Here is a 26,171-nt window from a genome sequence, read left to right as displayed (position 1 = left end):
AAAATTGCTAGGCCGTGAGCTCCCGTAGTTACCAAAAACCCACAGGCCAACAGGGGGAGCTTTGTTATGATACGGTGGTCTAGGAGCAACATGGAACGAGCTCTAAAGGACGTGGTAACTGTACTGACCGCAGTCCCTAAGCTCAACACAACACTAGAAGTAGCCGTGGAATGCTCCTAATGCTGCCTAGGCATCTCGTCACAGCCTAAGAGCTAACTACCCCTAAAGAAAGAAGCAGGAAAACTATCTTGCCTCAGAGAAAATCCTCAAAGGATAGATTAGCACCCCACAAATAATGACTGTGAGTGGAGAGGGAAAAGACATACACAGAATGAAACCAGGATGAGCACAGGAGGCCAGTCTAGCTAAATAGATAGGACAGGATGGAATACTGTGCGGTCAGTATAAAACACTACAAAAATCCACGCAGAGTTTACAAAAAAAAAACTCCACACCTGACTAAAGGTGTGAAGGGCAAATCTGCCTCCCAGAGCTTCCAGCAAGACAGAATAAATTCACACTGATAAGCTGGACAAACATAGAAAGCACAGAATGGATAAGTCCACAATCTATGGACAGAAAAGAGCAAGCAAAAACTTAGCTTTGCTGAACTGGTCAGGATAACAGGGAACTCCAAAGAGATGTGAATCCAACCAGAAACCATTTACAAGTGGCACTGGCTGAAGACAGAGCCAGACCTAAATAGCCGAGCAGAAGAGAAGATAAGTGGAGGCAGCTGATGACAGCTAACTCCAAGGAGCAGCCATACCACTAGAAACCACAAGAGGGAGCCCAAGAGCAGAACTCACAAAAGTGCCACTTACAACCACCGGAGGGAGCCCAAGAGCGGAATTCACTACAGTACCCCCCCCTTGAGGAGGGGTCACCGAACCCTCACCAGAGCCCCCAGGCCGATCAGGACGAGCCAAGTGAAAAGCACGAACCAAATCGGTGGCATGGACATCGGAGGCAACAACCCAAGAATTATCCTCCTGGCCATAACCCTTCCACTTGACAAGATACTGAAGCCTCCGCCTCGAAAAACGAGAATCCAAAATCTTCTCAACCTCATAATCCAACTCTCCCTCAACCAACAGCGGGGCAGGAGGGTCAACCGAGGGAACAACGGGCACCACATATTTCCGCAACAAAGATCTATGGAAAACATTATGAATGGCAAAAGAGGCAGGAAGAGACAAACGAAAAGACACCGGATTAATAATTTCAGAAATTTTATAAGGACCAATAAACCGAGGCTTAAACTTAGGAGAAGAAACCTTCATAGGAACATGACGAGAAGACAACCAAACCAAATCCCCCACACGAAGCCGGGGACCAACACACCGACGGCGGTTAGCAAAACGTTGAGCCCTTTCCTGAGACAACGTCAAATTGTCCACTACATGAGTCCAAATCTGCTGCAGCCTGTCCACCACAGAATTAACACCAGGACAATCAGAAGGCTCAACCTGCCCAGAAGAAAAGCGAGGATGAAAACCAAAATTACAAAAGAAAGGTGAAACCAAAGTAGCCGAACTAGCCCGATTATTAAGGGCAAACTCGGCCAACGGCAAGAAAGACACCCAATCATCCTGATCAGCAGACACAAAGCATCTCAAATAGGTCTCCAAGGTCTGATTAGTTCGCTCAGTTTGGCCATTAGTCTGAGGATGAAACGCCGAAGATAAAGACAAATCAATGCCCATCCTAGCACAAAAGGCCCGCCAAAATCTAGAGACAAATTGAGAACCTCTGTCAGACACAATATTCTCCGGAATGCCATGCAAACGAACCACATGCTGAAAAAATAATGGAACCAGATCTGAGGAGGAAGGCAACATAGGCAAAGGTACCAGATGAACCATTTTAGAGAACCGGTCACAAACAATCCAGATAACAGACATCTTCTGGGAAACAGGAAGATCCGAAATAAAATCCATGGAAATATGCGTCCAGGGCCTCTCAGAGAATGGCAAAGGCAAAAGCAAGCCACTAGCGTGGGAACAGCAAGGCTTGGCCCGGGCGCAAGTCCCACAGGACTGCACAAAAGCACGCATATCGCGCGACAAGGAAGGCCACCAAAAGGACCTAGCAACCAAATCTCTGGTACCAAAAATCCCAGGATGACCAGCCAACACTGAACAATGAACCTCAGAAATTACCTTACTTGTCCATCTATCAGGAACAAACAGCTTCCCCACTGGACAGCGGTCAGGCCTATCAGCCTGAAATTCCTGAAGCACCCGCCGCAAATCAGGGGAGATAGCAGAAAGAATCACCCCCTCCTTAAGAATGCCAACCGGCTCAAGGACTCCAGGAAAATCAGGCGAAAAACTCCTAGAGAGGGCATCAGCCTTAACATTCTTAGATCACGGAAGATACAAGACCACAAAATCAAAACGGGAGAAAAACAGGGACAATCGAGCCTGTCTAGGATTCAGCCGCTTGGCCGACTCGAGGTAAATCAGATTTTTATGATCGGTCAGGACCACAACACGGTGTTTAGCTCCCTCAAGTCAATGTTGCCACTCCTCAAATGCCCACTTCATAACCAACAACTTCCGATTGCCGACATCATAATTGCGTTCCGCAGGTGAAAACTTTCTGGAAAAAAAAGCACACGGTTTCATCAAAGAACCATCAGACTCCCTCTGAGACAAAACGGCCCCTGCCCCAATCTCAGAAGCGTCGACCTCAACCTGAAAAGGAAGTGAAACATCCGGTTGATGCAACACAGGGGCAGAAGTAACTCGGCGTTTAAGCTCCTGAAAGGCCTCAACAGCCTCAGAGGACCAATTAGTCACATCAGCGCCTTTCTTCGTCAAATCAGTAAGGGGCTTAACCACACTGGAAAAATTGGCAATGAAACGGCGATAGAAATTAGCAAAGCTCAAAATTTTTTGAAGACCCTTCACAGATGTGGGTTGTATCCAGTCATGAATAGCTTGGACCTTAACAGGATCCATTTCTATAGACGAGGGAGAAAATATAAAACCCCAAAAAGAGACCTTCTGAACTCCGAATAGGCACTTAGACCCCTTCACAAATAAAGCATTATCACGAAGGATCTGGAACACCATCCTGACCTGCTTCACATGAGACTCCCAATCATCGGAAAAAATCAAAATATCATCCAAATATACGACCATGAATTTATCAAGATAATTGCGGAAAATATCATGCATGAAAGACTGGAACACAGATGGAGCATTAGAGAGCCCAAATGGCATCACAAGGTATTCAAAATGGCCTTCGGGCGTATTAAATGCAGTTTTCCATTCGTCACCCTGTTTAATACGAACAAGATTATATGCCCCTCGGAGGTCAATCTTAGTAAACCAACTAGCCCCCTTAATCTGAGCAAACAAATCAGTAAGCAAAGGCAAGGGGTATTGGAATTTGACCGTGATCATATTAAGAAGACGATAATCAATACAGGGTCTTGAGGAGCCATCCTTCTTAGCAACAAAAAAGAAACCCGCTCCCAATGGTGACGAAGAGGGCCGAATATGCCCTTTCTCCAAAGATTCCTTAACATAGCTCCGCATGGCGACATGCTCTGGCACAGACAGATTGAAAAGTCGGCCCTTAGGGAACTTACAACCAGGAATCAAGTTAATAGCACAATCACAGTCCCTATGTGGAGGAAGGGAACTGGACTTGGGCTCATCAAATACATCCTGGAAATCCGACAAAAACTCAGGGACCTCAGAAGAGGGGGAAGAGGAAATTGACATCAAAGGAACGTCACTATGTACTCCTCGACAACCCCAACTAGTCACCGATATAGTTTTCCAATCCAGCACCGGATTATGTTCCTGTAACCATGGAAATCCCAGTACAACAACATCATGCATGTTATGCAACACCAGAAAACGGCAATCTTCCTGATGTGCAGGAGCCATGTACATAGTCATCTGTGTCCAATACTGAGGTTTATCCTTGGCCAAGGGTGTAGCATCAATGCCCCTCAAAGGAATAGGGCTCTGCAAAGGCTGCAAGGAAAAACCACAGCGCCTGGCGAATTCTAAGTGCATTAAGTTCAGGGCAGTGCCTGAATCCACAAATGCCATGACAGAAAAGGACAACAATGAGCAAATCAGGGTCACAGATAAGAGAAATTTAGGCTGTATAGTACTAATGGTAACAGACCTAGCGACTCTCTTAGTACGCTTAGGGCAATCAGAGATAACATGAGCCGAATCACCACAGTAAAAACACAGCCTATTCTGACGTCTGAATTCCTGCCGTTCTTTTCTAGTCAAAATCCTATCACATTGCATAGGTTCAGGATTTTGCTCAGAGGATACTGCCATATGGTGCACAGCTTTGCGCTCGCGCAGACGCCGATCAATCTGAATGGCTAGAGACATAGATTCGCTCAAACCGGCAGGCGTAGGAAAGCCCACCATAACATCTTTAAGGGTTTCAGAAAGACCTCTTCTGAAAATAGCAGCCACAGCCTCTTCATTCCATTTAGTGAGCACAGACCATTTTCTAAATTTCTGGCAGTATAACTCTGGCGCTTCCTGACCTTGACACAAGGCCAACAGGGTTTTTTCTGCATGATCCACAGAATTAGGTTCATCATACAATAATCCGAGCGCTTGAAAAAATGCATCTACATTCAATAATGCCGGATCCCCTGTTTCAAGAGAAAAAGCCCAGTCTTGAGGGTCACCACGCAGCAAGGATATGATGATTTTTACTTGCTGAATGGGATCACCAGAAGAACGGGGTTTCAAAGCAAAAAACAATTTGCAGTTATTTTTAAAGTTCAAAAACTTGGATCTGTCCCCAAAAAACAAATCAGGAGTAGGAATTCTGGGCTCTAAAGCTGGAGTCTGGACAACATAGTCCTGGATACTCTGTACTCTTGCAGCAAGTTGATCCACACGAGAAAACAAACCCTGAACATCCATGCCAGAACATATATCCTGAACCACCCAGATATCAAGAGGAAAAAAAAAAAAAAAAAAATACGGTGGTCTAGGAGCAACATGGAACGAGCTCTGAAGGACGTGGTAACTGTACTAACCGCAGTCCCTAAGCTCAACACAACACTAGAAGTAGCCGTGGAATGCTCCTAACTCTCCCTAGGCATCTCGTCACAGCCTAAGAGCTAACTACCCCTAAAGAAAGAAGCAGGAAAACTATCTTGCCTCAGAGAAAATCCCCAAAGGATAGATTAGCCCCCCACAAATAATGACTGTGAGTGGAGAGGGAAAAGACATACACAGAATGAAACCAGGATGAGCACAGGAGGCCAGTCTAGCTAAATAGATAGGACAGGATGGAATACTGTGCGGTCAGTATAAAACACTACAAAAATCCACGCAGAGTTTACAAAAAAAAAACTCCACACCTGACTAAAGGTGTGAAGGGCAAATCTGCCTCCCAGAGCTTCCAGCAAGACAGAATAAATTTACACTGATAAGCTGGACAAACATAGAAAGCACAGAATGGATAAGTCCACAATCTATGGACAGAAAAGAGCAAACAAAAACTTAGCTTTGCTGAACTGGTCAGGATAACAGGGAACTCCAAAGAGATGTGAATCCAACCAGAAACCATTTACAAGTGGCACTGGCTGAAGACAGAGCCAGACCTAAATAGCCGAGCAGAAGAGAAGATAAGTGGAGGCAGCTGATGACAGCTAACTCCAAGGAGCAGTTACCACTAGAAACCACAAGAGGGAGCCCAAGAGCAGAACTCACAAAAGTGCCACTTACAACCACCGGAGGGAGCCCAAGAGCGGAATTCACAACAGAGCTTGTCCTTTTGGCACAACGGAACCAGCCTTCATTGCCAGTTCCCGCAGCCCACATAGGAAGCACCTAAACTGCAGGCACCATAGAGTTGGCTAACCAGACCGCAACACGAAAGGACAACGTATTGGAGGCAAAGTGACCTTGACACTACCCGGAAACAGCTGGCATGCTGGAACCGGGCTGGGCTGGAGGGAGTACCCATGCCAAAGACACTTCTGAGCAGCAACTGGCGGTGTTCGAGCCGAGGGACAGCAGGAGGAGCAGAGTGTAGGCTGAAACATGGCGGTCGCAGGACACATTTCTGGATACACAGCTGGGGATCAGCTGATGTTACTGAAACCCAAGAACACAGCAGCAAGTGTTGACTGTGCAGATGGCACTTCAGGGCAGCAACTGGCGGTGTTGGAGCCCAGGGACAGCAGGAGGAGCAGTGTGTAGGCTAAAGCATGGCCGTCGCAGGACATTTTGCCGGATACATAGCAGGGAACAGCTGACATTACTGAAACCCAAGAACACGGCAGCAAGTGTTGACTGTGCAGACGGCACTTCCGGGCAGCAACTGGCAGTGTTGGAGCCCAGGGACAGCAGGAGGAGCAGAGTGTAGGCAGAGGCCTGCACTGGAGACAGTTTAATGTCTGTTGTTGTGTCAGCGTGGCGGTCGCAGGACACTTTGCCGGATACGCATAAGGGGGACAGTCATGCTGACTAGTGCATCATTTTCACTCGCCATCCGCGTGGAATCATCAAAGGCACGCAAAACCTGGCAGATGTCCTTTATAGTGGCCCACTCAGTGGTTGTGAAGTCTGAACGGCGTGCAGTGCGACTTCTTTGCACCTGATGCAGCTGGTACTCCATTACTGCTGGCTGCTGCACACACAACTGCTCCAACATACTGTATGTAATGTTGAATTCCACCTGGTGGGTAGGTCACATATGATGCGATGTTCTGGAAGGCATAATCGGCACTGCAGAGCTGCAATGCGCGATCTTGCCATACTGGAACGCCAAAAGTGAGCACACTCTAGGCGGACCTTGCGTAGCAGTGCAGCAAGATCCGGATAGTCCCTCAAAAAACTCTGCACGATTAAGTTCAGCACATGTGCCAGACATGGGATGTGAGTAAGGTTGCCTAGGGCCAGAGCTGCCACCAGATTTTGGCCATTGTCACACACTACCATGCCTGGCTGGAGATTTGCTGACACAAACCACACGTCGCTCTCCTGCTTGATGGCATTCCAGAGCTCCTGCGCTGTGTGGCTTCGATTCCCCAAAGAAATTAATTTCAGTATGGCCTGTTAACGTTTGGCCACGGCTGTGCTAATATCGATCATAACAGGTAAGCGTTCACGGGTCAAAGTGGAGGTAGACCGTGATGGCTCCTGCAGCGATGATTCTGAGGAACTTGAGTATGAGGAGGAGGCAATGTGTACAGACTGGATTCCTGCAATCCTTGAAGTTGGCAGAACACGTACAGCGCCATTCGCAAGATCTGTACCCGGCTCCACAACATTGACCCAATGGGCAGAGAGGGAAAGGTATCGTCCCTGTCCATGGTGACTGGTCCACGCATCGGTGGTGAGGTGGACCTTGCTACTGACGGCGTTTAGTAGCACATGTTTAATGTTTCCCTCCACATGCTTTTGCAGGGCAGGGACGGCTTGCCTGCTGAAATAAAAGCGGCTGGGCACATTGTATTGTGGGACTGCCAATGACATCAAGTTACGGAAGGTGTCAGTCTCCACCAGCCTGAATGAGAGCATTTCAAGGGACAGTAGTTTTGCAATGCCAGCATTCAGAGCCTGTGTTTGGCGGTGGTTTGCCGAGAATGGCCGCCTTTTCTCCCATGCCTGTGCTACCGATGGCTGTAGAGTGGGCTGGGATTCTGAGGATGACTGGGAACGTGGTGCTGTGGGTGGAATTACACTGGGTCTCTGGACAACAGTGCCAGAGGTTCTTCCATGGCGATCCAGTGAGGAAGCCGAACCAGCTGTGTGTGAGCTGGAGGAAGAGGCTACAACACGAGCTGAAGAGGTGGTAGGTGCCGCTGTAAGTTGGCCTAGGTCTTCAGTGTGTTTTTATAACTCCACCACATGCTTGGTCCGCACATGTTTCCACATATTTGTGGTATTGAGGTTGCTGACACTTTTTGACTTTCTGATGACACAGCTTGCATTTGACCAAGCAAATGTCATCTGCAACTGTGTCAAAAAAGGACCAGGCACTGCAAGTCTTGGGAGCGCCCGTTTTGGCTTTTGAAAGAGCCATGCTCCTAATGGGTGCCAAAGTGGAGGCTACAGGCACCGCTGTCTTCCCCCTCCCTCACATGGAGTACTGTGTCCAGTTTTGGGCACCGGTGCTCAGGAAGGATATAATGGAACTAGAGAGAGTACAAAGGAGGGCAACAAAATTAATAAAGGGGATGGGAGAACTACAATACCCAGATAGATTAGCGAAATTAGGATTATTTAGTCTAGAAAAAAGAAGACTGAGGGGCGATCTAATAACCATGTATAAGTATATAAGGGGACAATACAAATATCTCGCTGAGGATCTGTTTATACCAAAGAAAGTGACGGGCACAAGGGGGCATTCTTTGCATCTGGAGGAGAGAAGGTTTTTCCACCAACATAGAAGAGGATTCTTTACAGTTAGGGCAGTGAGAATCTGGAATTGCTTGCCTGAGGAGGTGGTGATGGCAAACTCAGTCGAGGGGTTCAAGAGAGGCCTGGATGTCTTCCTGGAGCAGAACAATATTGTATCATACAATTATTAGGTTCTGTAGAAGGACGTAGATCTGGGGATTTATTATGATGGAATATAGGCTGAACTGGATGGACAAATGTCTTTTTTCGGCCTTACTAACTATGTTACTATGTTACTATGTTACTCTCCCTCTTTGGGTCGTTCGGGGAATCTCTTCCTCAGAGCTGCTCCCACCACCTTCCTGTACCTCACGCCATGATGGGTCAAGGACTTCATCATCTACACTACCCTCTTCCACCAACTGCTTCTCCTGGGTAGTCTCGGCAGCACAGTACACACCAGAAAGTGGCACCTGAGTCTCATCATCAGATGCATACTGAGGTGTGCTGACCGGAGGCACTGGCCCACCCGCCTCTGCAGTGAAAGGTGGTCCTACAAAGTATTGAATCAGGGGTTTAATACAAATGCATGTCACAATTTTCTGATTTATATTTTTAAAATATTTAGAAAACAATGTATAATTTTCTTTACACTTCACAAATACTTGCTGCTTTGTGTTTGTACAGCACACAAAATCCAAATAAGATACATTTGCGTTTGTGGATGAATGAAACACTACAAAAAGAAACCCAGAGTGATATGCACTTAAATAAAATATAATAAAGATATATATACTTGAGGACAAAAATGTAATTTAAAAGCCTTTATTACAATATTTTGGCAATGGCACTAACCATGTGCCTGTATCTGGAGTTTACAAGAAACATATAAAAAAACATATATATGTGTACATAGATGAGATATATGTTATGGACGGACTAAAAACCATAATAATAAAAAACTGAAGGTGTCATGATAAGGTAATTCAGTACCACAATGGACATTGAGGTCAGAGCACATACAGTGACCTGACAATAACCCAAAAACATAGAACGAACTCTGAGACGTGGAAACTCTGCTGACCGCAATCCCTAATCCTCACCAACACACTAAAGGCAGCCGTGGATTGCGCCTAACGCTCCCTATGCAACTCGACACAGCCTGAGAAACTAGCTAGCCTGAAGATAGAAAATAAGCCTACCTTGCCTCAGAGAAATACCCCAAAGGAAAAGGCAGCCCCCACATATAATGACTGTGAGTAAAGATGAAAAGACAAACGTAGAGATGAAATAGATTTAGCAAAGTGAGGCCCGACTTTCTGAACAGAGCGAGGATAGGAAAGATAACTTTGCGGTCAACACAAAACCCTACAAAAACCACGCAAAGGGGGCAAAAAGACCCTCCGTACCGAACTAACGGCACGGAGGTACACCCTCTGCGTCCCAGAGCTCCCAGCAAGCAGGAAAAAACAAATAGACAAGCTGGACAGAAAAAAACAGCAAACAAAATAGCAAAGCGGAACTTAGCTATGCAGAGCAGCAGGCCACAGGAACGATCCAGGAGGAAACAGGTCCAATACTAGAACATTGACTTGAGGCCAGGATCAAAGCACAAGGTGGAGTTAAATAGAGCAGCACCTAACGACTTCACCACATCACCTGAGGAAGGAAACTCAGAAGCCGCAGTACCACTTTCCTCCACCAACGGAAGCTCACAGAGAGAATCAGCCGAAGTACCACTTGTGACCACAGGAGGGAGCTCTGCCACAGAATTCACAACATGAAGGTAAGAAATATGACATATATTGTCTCAAACACCGTGTGACACCAGTGTCACCCAAAAATAGCTCGTATGTACAGCTATATCAAAGCAGAGCATAGTATAACATGAATTCTCATTACAGCACCATGAACATACAGCGAAAGCAAAAATACATATAGTGAAAAAATATGTATGAATATGAGTATCAAAGGGAAAAAATATATATAACCTGAGTAAATAAAAGTGTATAGGGGCTTAGTGACAAAAAATAAAAAATAAATGAATGAAAAAGTACTATATACATATACAATATGTGTTGGAAGTATAAAATCTAAGCCAATGTGTTAAAGTGAATAGGTGATATAATAATAAAAAAATAAATTGAGAAGAAAATGTGCAAAAATATCACTGTATGTAAATGTACTATATAGCATACGAAACCATATATAAAAGGGAATACCCGCTTATGGAGCAAATATATACAATTGTATATAGGTGCACACTGAAAATATATAATGAGTGCAATAACTGATCGGGTGCACCTATAGAACTAGATGTATTAAATTACGTGGGCATATATGCTAAAACACCTTATATAGCAAGGAGCATGACGCAACATAGGCGTCACCTAAATAAGGGGTTTGAAGCGGTAAAGCCCTGCACAGGTGTATATAAGATGTATAACTACATAGGCATACGTATTAAGGCACCCTATATCGCAGGGTTCAGACGCAACACAAGCGTCACCTTAGCCAAAAGATTTTCCTTGTTATAAAGCCCAGTGCACAAGGAATATGAGACAAAATAATAAAAAATAAATAAATAATAAATACCTCATAAAGTCCGTCCCTCCAGAGATACAGAGCACCCCGACGCTCGTTTCGGACGCTAATCCTTCGTCAGGGGTGAAGGAATAGCGTCCGAAACGCGCGTCGGGGTGATCTGTATCTCTGGAGGGATGGACTTTATGAGGTATTTATTACATTGACATTGGAGGGGAGCTCAATATGGGTAAATGTACATGGGGAAGGCAATAATGGAAAGCTGCTAATTGGAGTTTGCTACAAGCCTCCTAATATAGCTGAACAAGTAGAGGATGAAATGCTGCAACAAATTAAAAAGGTAGCATATAATAATAGGGTCCTTATTATGGGGGATTTTATCTATCCAGACATTCAGTGGAACATAGAATCTTCTGATAATGCTAAAAGTTCTTATCCACAGTTCAGGACAATTTCCTCTCTCAACTGGTAGATGAACCAACCAGGGGAGGTAATCTGCTGGATCTGATCATGTGAAATAGAACAGATACATTTTCAGATCTACAGGTCAGGGAGCATTTGGGAGCAGTGATCATAATATAATGAGTTTCAATGTAATTTTCAATCAAACAATCAAAAGGGGAAATGCAAAAACCTGGAACTTTAGGAAAGCTGATTTCAACAAACTAAGGAACAAACTTAATCGAGTAGACTGGGACCATATCACGGTAATTAGGGATACCGAACATAAATGGAGCATGTTTAAGGAAATACTACTAGAATTCGTAGAAAACTTATACCATTCAGTAATAAAATGTCAAGGCAGAAAAAGAAACCATTACGGATAAATAAGACAGTACAAAGTTTAATAAGACAAAAACAAAGGGCATTCAAAATTCTGAACAGATAATATTGGCCCCTTAAAAACGATAATAACAAAATAATTATAGAAAACTAGATGGTGGCCCGATTCTAACGCATTGGGTATTCTAGAATATGCATGTACATGTAGTATATTGCACAATCACGTAGTATTTTGCCCAGTCACGTAGTATAATGCTCCATGCCGTTATGGCCCCATAGATGCTCCTTATAATGTTCCATGCAGTTATGGCCCCATAGATGCCCCATATAATGCTCCATGCAGTTCATTATGGCCCCATAGATGCCCCATATAATGCTCCATGCAGTTATGGCCCCATAGATGTCCCATATAATGCTCCATGCAGTTATGGCCCCATAGATGCCCCATATAATGCTCCATGCAGTTATGGCCCCATAGATGCCCCATATAATGCTCCATGCAGTTATGGCCCCATAGATGCCCCATATAATGCTCCATGCAGTTATGGCCCCATAGATGCCCCATATAATGCCCCATGCAGTTCTTTATGGCCCCATAGACGCTCCATACAGCATTGTGCCAAATGTAATTCTGCTGCAATAACAAAAAAATAAATCACATACTCACCTCTCGTCGCTGCTCCTCAGCGTCCCGCCTCTCCACACTGACTGTTCAGGCAGAGGGCGGCGCGCACACTAATACGTCATCGCGCCCTCTGACCTGCACAGTCACTGCAAGAGGATGGGAAGATGGAGCGGCGCCCGTCGGATGGAACGCGGACAGGTGAATATGAAATACTCACCTGCTCCTGGCGCTCCTGACGCTGTCCCTGCCCGTCCCGTGGTACCCCAGCTTCTTCGCGCCTGCGCGAGAAGGACCTGCCATGTGATGACATTGCGGTCACATGACCGTGACGTCATGGCAGGTCCTTCTCGCGCAGGGCCTGTGATGACGTCACGGTCACATGACCATGACGTCATGGCAGGTCCTTCTCCCATACCATCGTTGGCACCGGAACCTGCCGCTTGCATGGAGAGGTCACCAGAGCGTCGCGATTGGCGGGAAAGGTGAGTATATAATATTTTTTTATTATTTTTAACATTAGATCCTTTTACTATTGACGCTGCATAGGCAGCGTCAATAGTAAAAAAAACTTGGTCACACAGGGTTAATAGCGGCGGTAACGGAGTGAGTTACCCGTGGCATAACGTGGTCCGTTACCGCTGGCATTAACCCTGTGTGAGCGGTGACTGCGGGGAGTATGGAGCGGGCACTGACTGCAGGGGAGTAGGGGGGGACTAATCGGACTGTGGCCGTCGCTGATTGGTCGCGGCAGCCATGACAGGCAGCTGCCGAGACCAATCAGCGAATGAATATCCGTGACAGAGAGAAAGAAAGAAGGACAGACGGAAGTGACCCTTAGACAATTATATAGTAGATAAAGAAAAGGCTGAGATATTAAACAGGCACTTTTCAAGCCTGTTCATCAATGACCTGTTTGTTCCAGTGATCTTTCAACAAGGCAAAAATCAAAGTTCACCGCCTGATATAACTAGTTTGATACACCAATATTTGCGCTATAAATACCCTTTCATATAATTAGAAAAGAATGAAAAAATTGTTTAATAGAAATACAGTGATACCCCAAAAAATATCTAAAAACTCAATTTAAAATTGTTATATATAACGTCTATATAATTTAAGAAGATCCGTTTGAGGCAAGTGGTACAAAAAAGTCTCAAGTCTTGCAGAGTCTTATATCGGACTGAAGATATACAAAGAAAGTGCACAGTGCTGAAGATACCGCTTATTCATCAATTGGAGGTGTTGTTTCAGTCTGAATCAAGGAGGTTCCACTCAACTCCTCCTTGTGTTGAAATCTTGGTAGCAGCTCAGGGATATATTTCTTCGGGAGCGCTGTCCCGGCCGGTGCCACACACTCCCAAAAGTGTGAGGCGCCGTAAGGACCAATTCCTACGCATTTCGGAGAGCATGGTCTCCTTCGTCAGGGATGGTCCATTTGAGAACAGAGCAGCTTTATATATAGTATATTCCTTTTGCTGTATGTGAGCCGGACCCTCGGTGCAGGAGCAGGGGGATGTGGTGCAGTAGCTGCTGGCTGCAGCCTGTCCTGTGCTGCAGGGAGATAGCTATCCGGATACAGGACATGCCTGCTAACACAACACACCACAGCACTTCTCATTGAGGATCCACTTCTGTAGGTCATGTGACCGTTGATGTCAAACAAGGTCCTGTCAGCGTATTGGTGTAACGCAGGTTTTGACCGCGAGTCTGCCACACTCGCGCACCACCGGAGAGGAGGCCCAGGGAGCGTGTGTTACCGGCATATACATTAAATGGGAGAGTACTCTGGACTACAGAACAAGAAAAGGACTTGTATATTCTAGGTACAGGTAAACTGAGCAGCACCACTCAATGTCAAGCAGCAGCCATATAAGCAAACAAGATTTTAGGATGTATGAAAGAGAGATAAAATCCTGCGATCCCAACGTATTGTTACCTCTTTATAACTCACTTGTGAGGCCACATGACTTATTCCTTCCAAAGACAATGTTAAAGGGAACCTGTCACCTGAATTTGGCGGGACTGGTTTTGGGTCATATGGGCGGAGTTTTTGGGTGTTTGATTCACCCTTTCCTTACCCGCTGGCTGCATGCTGGCTGCAATATTGGATTGAAGTTCATTCTCTGTCCTCCATAGTACACGCCTGCACAAGGCAAGATTGCTTTGCACAGGCGTGTACTATGGAGGACAGAGAATGAACTTCAATCCAATATTGCAGCCAGCATGCAGCCAGCGGGTAAGGAAAGGGTGAATCAAACACCCGAAAACTCCGCCCATATGACCCAAAACCAGTCCCGCCAAATTCAGGTGACAGAGTCCCTTTAAGGGCCAGGGAGAATTCATTACAGATGGTAGAAAGGCGATTCCGATGGCTAAATAGGAAAGGGTTCTTTACAGTTACAGCAGGCCGACTATAGAATGCCGACCACAAGAGGTAGTAAAGGCAGACACTGACAGCTTTTAAAAAAGGGCTGGATGATTTCCTCGATATACATAACATTGCGGGTTATAGTTTAATTAGTGACAAATGTACAGTTGGTGGAGAAAGGTTGAACTTGATGGACCTCGGTGTTTTTTCAACCTATATAACTATTAAAATTTTATTTAAAAACAACCAATTTATCATGCAGATTATATGTATATTCTTACTTGATGGTCCAGCAGTCCAGCATAAGTTCATACATTTCTTTAGGGCACTCTGTGGGACATGCTAAGCGCTCATTTCTCTCAATGAAACCAAGAACTTCTGTACCCTTTAACTTCTGTAAAGCAAAATCGATATTTTGTTAGTTACATTGCTAATATTTTAAGCTGAACAAGGCTAGAAATTGACTAAAAATAAAAAGACAGAGGTGCCCTGAAGGGCAGAATAGAAGTGATAGACAGGACAGCTTATTTACTTGTCATGTTGAGCAATTGGTATAACAGTTGTCACATTTAATTCTTTACCGCACTTGTCAGCTTTCACCTCATTGGCCAGGCCAAATTTTTCAAATCTGATGTGACCCTTTATGTGGTAAAAACGTTTGGAATATGTATATCTCAGTGATTTTGAGACTGTGTTTTTATGACACATTAGACTTTATGTTATTGATGAATATTGATGAATATACCATTATTATTATCTAATATATAATTGCCTAGAATACTACTTCCTGCAATTTGTGCCAACTTCCGTGGCTTTGTCCGGAGCTAATGTCCGGAGCTAATGTCCGGAGCTAATGTCCGGAGCTAATGTCCGGAGATAAGTGACGTCAACAGTGTCCAGTGTCTGATTGGTTGCCGCCTGCTGCGAGCGACCAATCAGAAACGTGCCGTACTGTGACACACTCCGCCCGCCATATTGGTGTGATTTTTGAATTTTTACCTCACAGCAAGTTTCTACTGCGTGGAGGCGGGCCCAGTGACGTTGCTCTTCAAGCTCCTGCCGAATTTCGTCAAAAAAATGATAATACCATTTACCAAAACTATATATATTTAGTTGTGAAGTGGTTCAGTGACATTTTCACACCAATTTTGAACTTTTGTTTGGTGTTTTCTCCATATACTGCCTATTATTTTTGTTCTTTCTTACTATTATTTATTAATTGTATTATTCTTACATTTGAATAAATAAAGTATATATGGATTCTAGACTCCCGATTCTTTAGAATCGGGCTGCCATCTAGTTATTTATAATTGAATTTTTATGCCAAAACAGATAGTCACACCACACAAAATAATTAATAAATAACATATACCACATGTCTACTTTACATCAGCATCATTTTTTTTTAAATATCCCTAATTTCTTTGGATGTTAGAAGGCTTAAAAGTTTAGTAGCAATTTTTCATTTTTTAATAAATCTACAGAACATCAAAACCGATATTTTTGGGACCTCTTCGTTTTTGAAGGGACTTTGAGGGGCTTATATGCCAGAAAACTTCCATATGCAAATTTCCTCTTCAGAGAGGAAGTTGACTTGAAATCTATAGTGCCACCTGTTTGAAGCAGCAATTCTACAAGTCACTATCAACCCTTAAATGGTCCTGGCAAAGTGACAGGATAAAAGCCAAATCAGAATCTCAATTTTCAGACATGGTGTTTAGGGGTATTGCCTCTCATGAGTGCAAAGTATGAGAACTGATTTGGCTGGGTGAGAGGCTTTGGACTGAAGTCTAAGGGTTCATTGTGAACAGAATCTGTCATCAGGTTTTTGACACCTAATCCGAGAGCAGAATATTGTAGAAACAAACACCCTAATTCCTGTGGTGTGTTATTTACTGGGCTGCTTGCCCCAATTGCTGTGAAAAGACATTTATTATGCTCTGAGGTCTCTTCAGTTCTAAGAATTAAGAACTCGCACATCTTTATTGGTGCTAATTATACTAGATTATTTTGTTTCGTTAATTATGAGCTGAACTGTATTACATTTTCAGAAATGTTATTGAATAAAAAAAATCACCAGAAGATTTATGTTTTGTGCTGTTGGATTCAGAGGTACAGTGGGGCAAAAAAGTATTTAGTCAGTCAGCAATAGTGCAAGTTCCACCACTTAAAAAGATGAGAGGCGTCTGTAATTTACATCATAGGTAGACCTCAACTATGGGAGACAAACTGAGAAAAAAAAATCCAGAAAATCACATTGTCTGTTTTTTTAACATTTTATTTGCATATTATGGTGGAAAATAAGTATTTGGTCAGAAACAAACAATCAAGATTTCTGGCTCTCACAGACCTGTAACTTCTTCTTTAAGAGTCTCCTCTTTCCTCCACTCATTACCTGTAGTAATGGCACCTGTTTAAACTTGTTATCAGTATAAAAAGACACCTGTGCACACCCTCAAACAGTCTGACTCCAAACTCCACTATGGTGAAGACCAAAGAGCTGTCAAAGGACACCAGAAACAAAATTGTAGCCCTGCACCAGGCTGGGAAGACTGAATCTGCAATAGCCAACCAGCTTGGAGTGAAGAAATCAACAGTGGGAGCAATAATTAGAAAATGGAAGACATACAAGACCACTGATAATCTCCCTCGATCTGGGGCTCCACGCAAAATCCCACCCCATGGGGTCAGAATGATCACAAGAACGGTGAGCAAAAATCCCAGAACCACGCGGGGGGACCTAGTGAATGAACTGCAGAGAGCTGGGACCAATGTAACAAGGCCTACCATAAGTAACACACTACACCACCATGGACTCAGATCCTGCAGTGCCAGACGTGTCCCACTGCTTAAGCCAGTACATGTCCGGGCCCGTCTGAAGTTTGCTAGAGAGCATTTGGATGATCCAGAGGAGTTTTGGGAGAATGTCCTATGGTCTGATGAAACCAAACTGGAACTGTTTGGTAGAAACACAACTTGTCGTGTTTGGAGGAAAAAGAATACTGAGTTGCATACATCAAAGACCATACCTATCGTAAAGCATGGTGGTGGAAACATCATGCTTTGGGGCTGTTTCTCTGCAAAGGGGCCAGGACGACTGATCGGGGTACATGAAAGAATGAATGGGGCCATGTAGCGTGAGATTTTGAGTGCAAACCTCCTTCCATCAGCAAGGGCATTGAAGATGAAACGTGGCTGTGTCTTTCAACATGACAATGATCCAAAGCACACCGCCAGGGCAACGAAGGAGTGGCTTCGTAAGAAGCATTTCAAGGTCCTGGAGTGGCCTAGCCAGTCTCCAGATCTCAACCCTATAGAAAACCTTTGGAGGGAGTTGAAAGTCCGTGTTGCCAAGTGAAAAGCCAAAAACATCACTGCTCTAGAGGAGATCTGCATGGAGGAATGGGCCAACATACCAACAACAGTGTGTGGCAACCTTGTGAAGACTTACAGAAAACGTTTGACCTCTGTCATTGCCAACAAAGGATATATTACAAAGCATTGAGATGAAATTTTGTTTCTGACCAAATACTTATTTTCCACCATAATATGCAAATAAAATGTTAAAAAAACAGACAATGTGATTTTCTGGATTTTTTTTTCTCAGTTTGTCTCCCATAGTTGAGGTCTACCTATGATGTAAATTACAGACGCCTCTCATCTTTTTAAGTGGTGGAACTTGCACTATTGCTGACTGACTAAATACTTTTTTGCCCCACTGTATATCTAGGTGGGGCAGCCAGGGCCTGTGCCCCGGGTGCAGCCGGTGGGGTGGCTCAGTCAGTCCACCTAATACTGCAGTCCCAAGTTTCTTCCTTGGCCACTGCATTTTGCGCCCCTCGAACTGGGAGTCCATCGTTCTTTGAGTCGGCTGTCGGCGTCTTTCAGACGCAAGTACGGTTAAAATTCTGATCGCTGGGTCAGAGCGACATCAGCAACATGATCAGGTCATGTGATAACACTGCTGACATCACTCGCTGGCACGCAGAGGTGTGAAGAACATTGGTGGTAAGTGCTCCATACTAGTGGAGCTGAAGATGCCGTAGATTACATGTAATGGGGGGAGATTTGAGATTTTGGGTGGGGAGATTTACTGTGTGTGTGGGGGAGATTTACTGTGTATGGGGAGATTTAATGTATGTGGGGGGGGGATTTACTGTAGTAGGGAAGATTTATTGTGTGTACAGAGAATATTCACTGTGTGTGGCTGAGATTTACTGTGTGAGGGGAGATTTACTGTATGGGGGAGATTTATTGTGCGGGGGAGATATTTACTGTGTGTGGGGGGAGACATTCTGTGGGGGGAGACTTACTGTGTGTGGTGGGGGAGATTTAGTGCAGTGTGGCTGGAGGAATTTTAGTGTAACGGGGGAAGATTTGAGGACACAAGTTTTTGGGGTGCAAGGAAAGGATAGGTGCAGACAATATGGGGAATGGGAGAAATTTAAACACACATTATGAGGTAATAGGAGGCATGTATGAGGAAACAGTATTGGAGATGTTTGCAGACACAGTATAGTGAGAGGGGGAATGGGTGCACATACAGTATGGTGGGGGGAGGATGATTGTGGACACAGTATGGTGAGTGGGGCAGATGGGTGCAGACACAATATGGTGAGTGGAGAAATGGGTGCAAACACAGTATAGTGAGAGGGGGATGAATGAGGACACAGTATGATGAGTGGGGCAGATGGGTGCAGACTGTTAGGGGTCGAGTCCCTGTCTCTGCACAGGGGGAGTCTCAAACCATCTCTGCTGCGGTCTCCCATTCTTCTCCAGCCGCAGTGGAGCCTGCTCAGCGGAGATGTCGGTCTCAGCATCTGGCTCAGCCTGATACTGTGCTGATGGTTACTGCTGCCTCTTTCAGGCTCAGCCATTGTAGCCAGTACTGGTTAGCTGCGAGCAGACGTCTCTGGGACTAAGTCCTGCTTTTCCCCTTCTGAGCATGCCCAAGGTAAGACCTCTCATTGGAGGTCAGGGGTCACATGCTCAGGTACTGCAGCAGCTCCCATTGGTCCTCTAGGAAGGTCCTGAAGTTGCTGCAGCTATAAAAGGCCGCACGGCCATGCGCTATGATCAGCTTATGTCATGAGCTTTTGCTATTCAGTGGTCTTGTCTGCTTGTGGACAGGGTCCGGCTGAAATAAGCCACTAGAATACCGGCACTTCCGGGGAGGAGTTTTGTATGGTGAATTCAGGGCTGGCGTAAAGCCATTAGAATTCTGGCTCCACCGGAGAGGAGGTGTTTGTGTGCTTGCTACTCCCTGACCACTGATTGCTTTTGCTCTGTTAGGCAGCAGTGTTCCCCTGTGACGCTAACAGGGCACAGCGTTTTCCCTCCTGTGCGACTCTGAGAAGTAACAGAGTTTGCTTATACCGCCATATTATGCCACCATTTGCTAGCAGCAGGTTTGCCTCCTGCACGGTGGACCCCAGGCTGCGAATGCACCAATAATTATATCTAAATATACTCAGTGCGTTCCGCCAGCCCTAACAGAGACACAATATGGTGAGTGGGCAGGATGGGTGCGGACACAGTATGATAAGTGGTGGGTGGGTGTAGACACAGTATGATGAGTGTGGTGGTACAGACACAGTATAATGACTGGAGAGAGTGGGTGCAAACACAGTATGATGTGTGGAGGTTTGGTGCAGACACAGTATGAGGAACAAGGAAAGTTGTATGCAGACACAGTATGGGGAGCAAGGGTGATGGGATGGGTGTGGACACAGCATGGGGAATTGGGGGGATGTGTGAGGAGGCAGTATGGAGAGTGAGAGGGTTAATGTATGAGGAGGGATTGGGAAACATGTGAGGAGACTATTGGGAGGAATAGTGCTAGGAGACAGTATGGGAGAGAAAAGTGAGTGGGCACAGAATACTGAGTAGTGTGGATAGCATTAACCATCACGGCATCTGGACAAGATGAAGAAGAAAAGAAAGAGAATGACTCCAGAGACAACGTCATCTGTAAGTTACCTGGACGTAAATGTTTTCTTGTCACCCAGTTCTGCCTGCTTTTTACTGCTGTGTACTGGTAATACAATGTAACTGTATACCCACACAATTGTAACATGCTGCCTAGTTCTTTTTTAGGTCCACAAAAATTTTTTTAAAAAAGGACGTATAAAAACAACCATATAATATAATGTGTCCAGGTCCTATCTGTAAAAAACTGATGCCACATGTACGAGAAAAACAGACATATGAATAGGGCCAAAGAAGTGCTCTTTGGCGGAAGTGTTCTGAAACCAATGTAAGTATGCATTCACCCAATGTTGCAGTCAAGAGTTTTTGTATCATTTCAAAAGTATTAAAGTATTAAAATGATGGTGAATCACAAGGTCGAGAACTCATGGCTGACAGGACCCCTATCTAATTTCTGGTGATATGCCGAACCTTAGTCCAGAAGTGAGTGAGAACTGAGCATGCCATAAAAATGTCATAAAGGAAGATCTCCACCGCTTCACACATCAAGTATGTGGAAATAATAAGAAATTAATTTTGATCCACACGTATACTTGCACTTAAAGCATAACTATTCCATAATATAAGTACCTTGTAGGGTTTCTGCCCGTAGCTGAATGCTTCCCACATAGTAACACCATAGCTCCATACATCACTTCGGCTGGAAAACTTTCTAAAATTAATGCACTCTGGGGCATACCATTTCAAAGGCCACTTGCCACCTTGTCGAGCCTGCAAAAATATGCCAAAAAGTGATCAAAATATCATGTAACTTTAACTTATTAATGCCTATCTGCAAACACTTTAAGAGTATGTTTCAATAAGCAGAAAACCAACTGTCTCTCGGGGGCAATGAATAGCACTGCAGTCCTAAAAATGTTATGTCGATAACAATTGCCTTAAAGGGGTGGTCTGAAACAAATATTGATTTTAACACTAAACGTCTATATAGTGTAATAATCTAATCATTTTTCTAAAATACTTTAATTAAAAAGTCCCTATTGTTCCCTCTTTAATCGAAGTGCTTTATTTTTTTATTTTTACCTCCTTCCATTTTGATGACATTTCGTTTGAGAATCCCCAGTGCATGCTGGAATACTCAAACAAGATGTCATCAGGGAGCAGAGGTTAAAAGAGGGGGGGGAGAGTTTTTTTCAAATAAAGGACTTTAGTCAGGCTGTGTTTTTTTTTTTTTTAATTGACTATGGGGTTAGTAATGGGGGCATCTTATAGACACCTCTTCATTACTAACCTCCGGGCAACCTCCGGGCTTAATGTCAGCTGCCAATGCAAAGCTGACATGAACCCCTGTACTATTATTCCACTTGCACCAGGGCAAATGGAAAGAGCAGAAACTGTATATCGAGTCCGCAAAGTATTCTAGCATAATCTGCACTCCAGGAGGCAAATAGCGCTCCATCCCTGCCGAGTATCTCCGTATGGCTAAGTAGTACTATACAGCCACATATGGGGAATTTCTACTTGCAGCAGAAATTGTGGGACAAATTTTGGTGACATGTTTGCCCATTTCCCTTTGTAAAATTGCAAAACCTGGGGCTATAACTAAATGTTGGTGGTAAAAATATATTTATTTTTTCTTCACTGCACAATGGTAAAAAATTCTTTGACACAACTGTGTAGTCAATGATTACTGCACCCTGAGATGTATAAGGTGTGGATACAGTTGGCAGAGGGGCCTGGAGCCAGTGCTGGCACCGTGGTCCCCATTTGCAGGGGTTTCATATCAGCCACATGGTCTGCCGCTATTTGCCCTCCAACCCTCTTCTAATATTTTTTTTAACACCGAATATAACACAGTGATAACTGAGTAGAGATAATGTAGTAGATGCCACCTGCAGTCCTATGTAACACATTGGACACCATGTGCAGTGGCAGTGCCATATGGCAACATTGTTTTGCTTGATAGAGGTGCCACTGTCTTTTAGGGAAAGTATTTGTCTTATGTTGTCTTGCTGCTCCTGAAGACAGTCTATTATGATCCTCTAGAGTGCACCACAAAAGGTAGAGATACCTCTAGGGTACCACTGAATACTATGCTACTATGAATGTGGCAGTGTATATAGGGAAATATTTGATGAAGGAACTGTATTTAGGAACACTATTCATGGGGCACTGTAACTTAGAGCACATTAAATGTCAAATCTTTGGTTTGAGCATTTTTATTGAAACTGCCGGATACGCGACTGCAATTCCATAGTCCATGAATGGAGCTGAGGACAAGAATACACACCACCACTTAATCTAAGACTGGGCTCTGGAAGACTGAGTTTCCAGGATGCAAAGGTCTGTTCTTGGAGTCATTGGAGGTCCCAGTAAGTAACCCCATATCCAATGAATAGTTGATAAGTTACTATTTTGAAAAGAACCCTTTAAAAGGGTTGTCTAGTTATATGACATTTAGGACTTATCCTTAGGATAGGGACTTACAATATAAGTTGTCAGTATCAAATTGGTGGGGGTCTGACACCTGGCACCCACAACAATCAGTTTCAATCAGCTCTCTTGAATTGGAGTTGAAGTGCAGCTCTTGACAGTGGCTGATAACAGTTGGTTAGTGGGAATGATGAGTATGATACCCCTCTAATCTGATATTGATGACCTATGCAATAGGTAGATCATCAACATCATAGGTCTAGACAACTGACATGATATTTCTACTATCCAAATCACAGGTTACATAAATCAGGCACTTTCTGCATTATTGCAGTCATATATCTAAAGGGAGAGACCTGTCAATCTAGGTAAGCAGATTTGGGGACAACCTGCCATAGGCAGACCTTGGACTAGTAAGTGAAGACATAGGACCTAGTTCATTATGGTGTTTATGCCAGAATTCTGGTGTAAAACACCTTAATAAGTCACAACATTTATGCATACTTTGAATGTACATAAAAAGTGTGCAACTTTTGGTGGTTTCACACCGATTCCGCCCAGCTTTGCCAAAACAGGTCGAGCTTGGCTATGGCTAATTCATGAAAGGTTACATCAATTTTTTCTTGTCCCTGACTGTAGTAACATTTCTGGCACCACACCCCTCATTAAAGGGAACCTGTCATATCCCAGAACACTGTAAACCAGCAGATAGGGGGTTAATCTGCAGGTTTATAGCATTTTAAAGCCGGGCAGATGTCACCTCTAAATGTGGCTAGTGGGAGGAAATTTACTTTATTCCTTCTGGCAGCTTCCAGCTTTCAGCCATAGAGGCACAGCTTCAGTCACCGCTCAGTGCATAGTGAGTGGTGTCTGTAACTGCTGCCTGGCACTGACTGACAGCCAGCTCTGTACTGATATGCTGCAGGGACAACTATCAGTCAGTGCCGGGGCGTGCTTACACACACCGCTCACTGTGTAACAGAGAAAAAAACATAGTTTCAGAGTAAGACTATGTTGAAAACCTGTTATATTGAAAGTAAAAACGCTGTGTTTAAAATGCCCATTTTCAGAGTTTTTCATGGTGTTCTTTAACCTTTTTTTGGGGTGCAGATCTTTGCTTTGTCTACAGTACATCCCAAACCAGGAGTGGGTGATAAATACAGAAGTGGTGACGCAGGGGCGGACAGAGACGTATCTGGGCCCCCCTCCTTTTATGGCGACCAACCTACAGATATACTTTTTTTTTTTAACAGTTTCCTCTCATTATATACAGGATGGTCCAAAAGTAGGTGGACAGAAAATAATAACATTTATTTAAATTTATATATAAAATTATATTTACTAACACAAGCGTAATATTGACAATTACATTTTATTCTGAACAATAATACAATAGCCCTTACATTTTATCAACGCAGGTGCTCAAACTGTTTCCATCACAATTTGCACAGCTTTGAAGTCTGCCTCTTAAGCTTCGACAAAGATTTTTGCAAAAGTCTCTTTGGGTATTAATTTCTTGAAATGAATCTCTAATGTAATTTTTCAAATCAGTGACACTTTTTGGTTTTTAGACTATAAACTTTGTCCTTGAGTACACCCCAAAAGAAAAAATCCATTGGGGTCAAGTCTGGTGAACATGCCGGCCAATCAAGTGGGCCTCTTTGGCCAATCCATTTATTAGGAAATGTTTCATCAAGATACTTGTGGACTACTCTTGAATAATGTGGAGGGGCCCCATCTTGTTGGAAATAAAGGACATTTGAATTAGGCTGTTGCTGTAACTGGGGAACAACTTGATTCATTAGAATTTCGAGATACTTACCGTATATACTCGAGTATAAGCCGAGATTTTCAGCCCATTTTTTTGTCCCCCTACCGTATATACTCGAGTCATGCCCGAGGGTCGGCAGGGGAGGGGGAGCGGGGGGCTGTGTAATTATACTCACCTACTGCTGGCGCTGTGTCCCTGCTTCTTCCACCGCTGCATCTTCTTCCTGTATTGAGCGGTCACAGTTACCACTCATTCCAGTAATGAATATGCGGCTCCATTACTGTAATGAGCGGTACCATGTGACCGCTCAGTACAGGAAAAATCTGCAGCGCTGGAAGAAGCAGGAACGCCCAGGGCTGCATGATATTTACCGCTCCTCGTTCTAGTGCGGCTCCATCTTCATCGTCCTCTGGCTGTGACGCTCAGGTCAGAGGGTGCGGTGACGTAGTCAGTGCGCGCCCTCTGCTGAACATCAGTGCCGAAGACGGAGCCGCACGAGCAGCAGGTAAATATTGAAAGTGCCGGGGGTCCTGAGCGAAGAGAGGTGAGTATGTGATTTTTTTTTTATCGCAGCAAAAGCATATGGGACAAGTGGCTGTACGGAGCATCTTATGGGGCCATAACACTTGTGCAGCACTATATGGGGCAAGTGGCTGTACGGAGCATCTTATGGGGCCATAACGCTTGTGCAGCACTATATGGGGCAAGTGGCTGTACGGAGCATCTTATGGGGCCATAACACTTGTGCAGCACTATATGGGGCAAGTGACTGTACGAAGCATCTTATGGGGCCATAACACTTGTGCAGCACTATATGGGGAAAGTGGCTGTACGGAGCATTTTATGGGGCCATAACGCTTGTGCAGCACTATATGGGGCAAGTGACTGTACGGAGCATCTTATGGGGCCATAACACTTGTGCAGCACTATATGGGGCAAGTGACTGTACGGAGCATCTTATGGGGCCATAACGCTTGTGCAGCACTATATGGGGCAAGTGGCTGTACGGAGCATCTTATGGGGCCATAACACTTGTGCAGCATTATATGGGGCAAGTGGCTGTACGGACCATCTTATGGGGCCATAACGCTTGTGCAGCACTATATGGGGCAAGTGACTGTACGGAGCATCTTATGGGGCCATAACGCTTGTGCAGCACTATAAGGGGCAGTGACTGTACGGAGCATCTTATGGGGCCATATGACATGATCCCAATGGCAGGGGATCACAAAAGGACAAGCACAAAAACAAAACAAGCTCTAAGGTGATGGAACCTGAGCTGACCGCGATCCTGAACCTAAACACACAACTAGTAGTAGCCGGGGAACGTGCCTACGATGATTCCTAGACGTCTCGCGCCAGCCG

At 44.5% G+C, this 26,171-nt stretch overlaps 1 protein-coding gene across 2 annotated transcripts in view; it reads right to left on the bottom strand.

Moving 5' to 3' along the window:
- The window catches only part of ZAP70 (zeta chain of T cell receptor associated protein kinase 70), a 220,878-nt gene that overhangs the window by 2,389 nt on the left and 192,318 nt on the right, over positions 1-26,171 (bottom strand). For both annotated transcript variants that reach the window (XM_069741694.1, XM_069741704.1), the window contains exons 11-12: positions 21,233-21,373; positions 14,956-15,068 (exon numbers count right to left, since the gene is read on the bottom strand). In XM_069741694.1, the coding sequence (XP_069597795.1) occupies positions 14,956-15,068; positions 21,233-21,373 (254 nt within the window). The remainder of the gene's footprint in view (positions 1-14,955; positions 15,069-21,232; positions 21,374-26,171) is intronic.

Source organism: Ranitomeya imitator, chromosome 1, assembly GCF_032444005.1.
Source record: "Ranitomeya imitator isolate aRanImi1 chromosome 1, aRanImi1.pri, whole genome shotgun sequence".
Lineage (NCBI taxonomy): Eukaryota > Metazoa > Chordata > Amphibia > Anura > Dendrobatidae > Ranitomeya > Ranitomeya imitator.
This window is presented reverse-complemented; position numbering and strand designations above follow the sequence as displayed.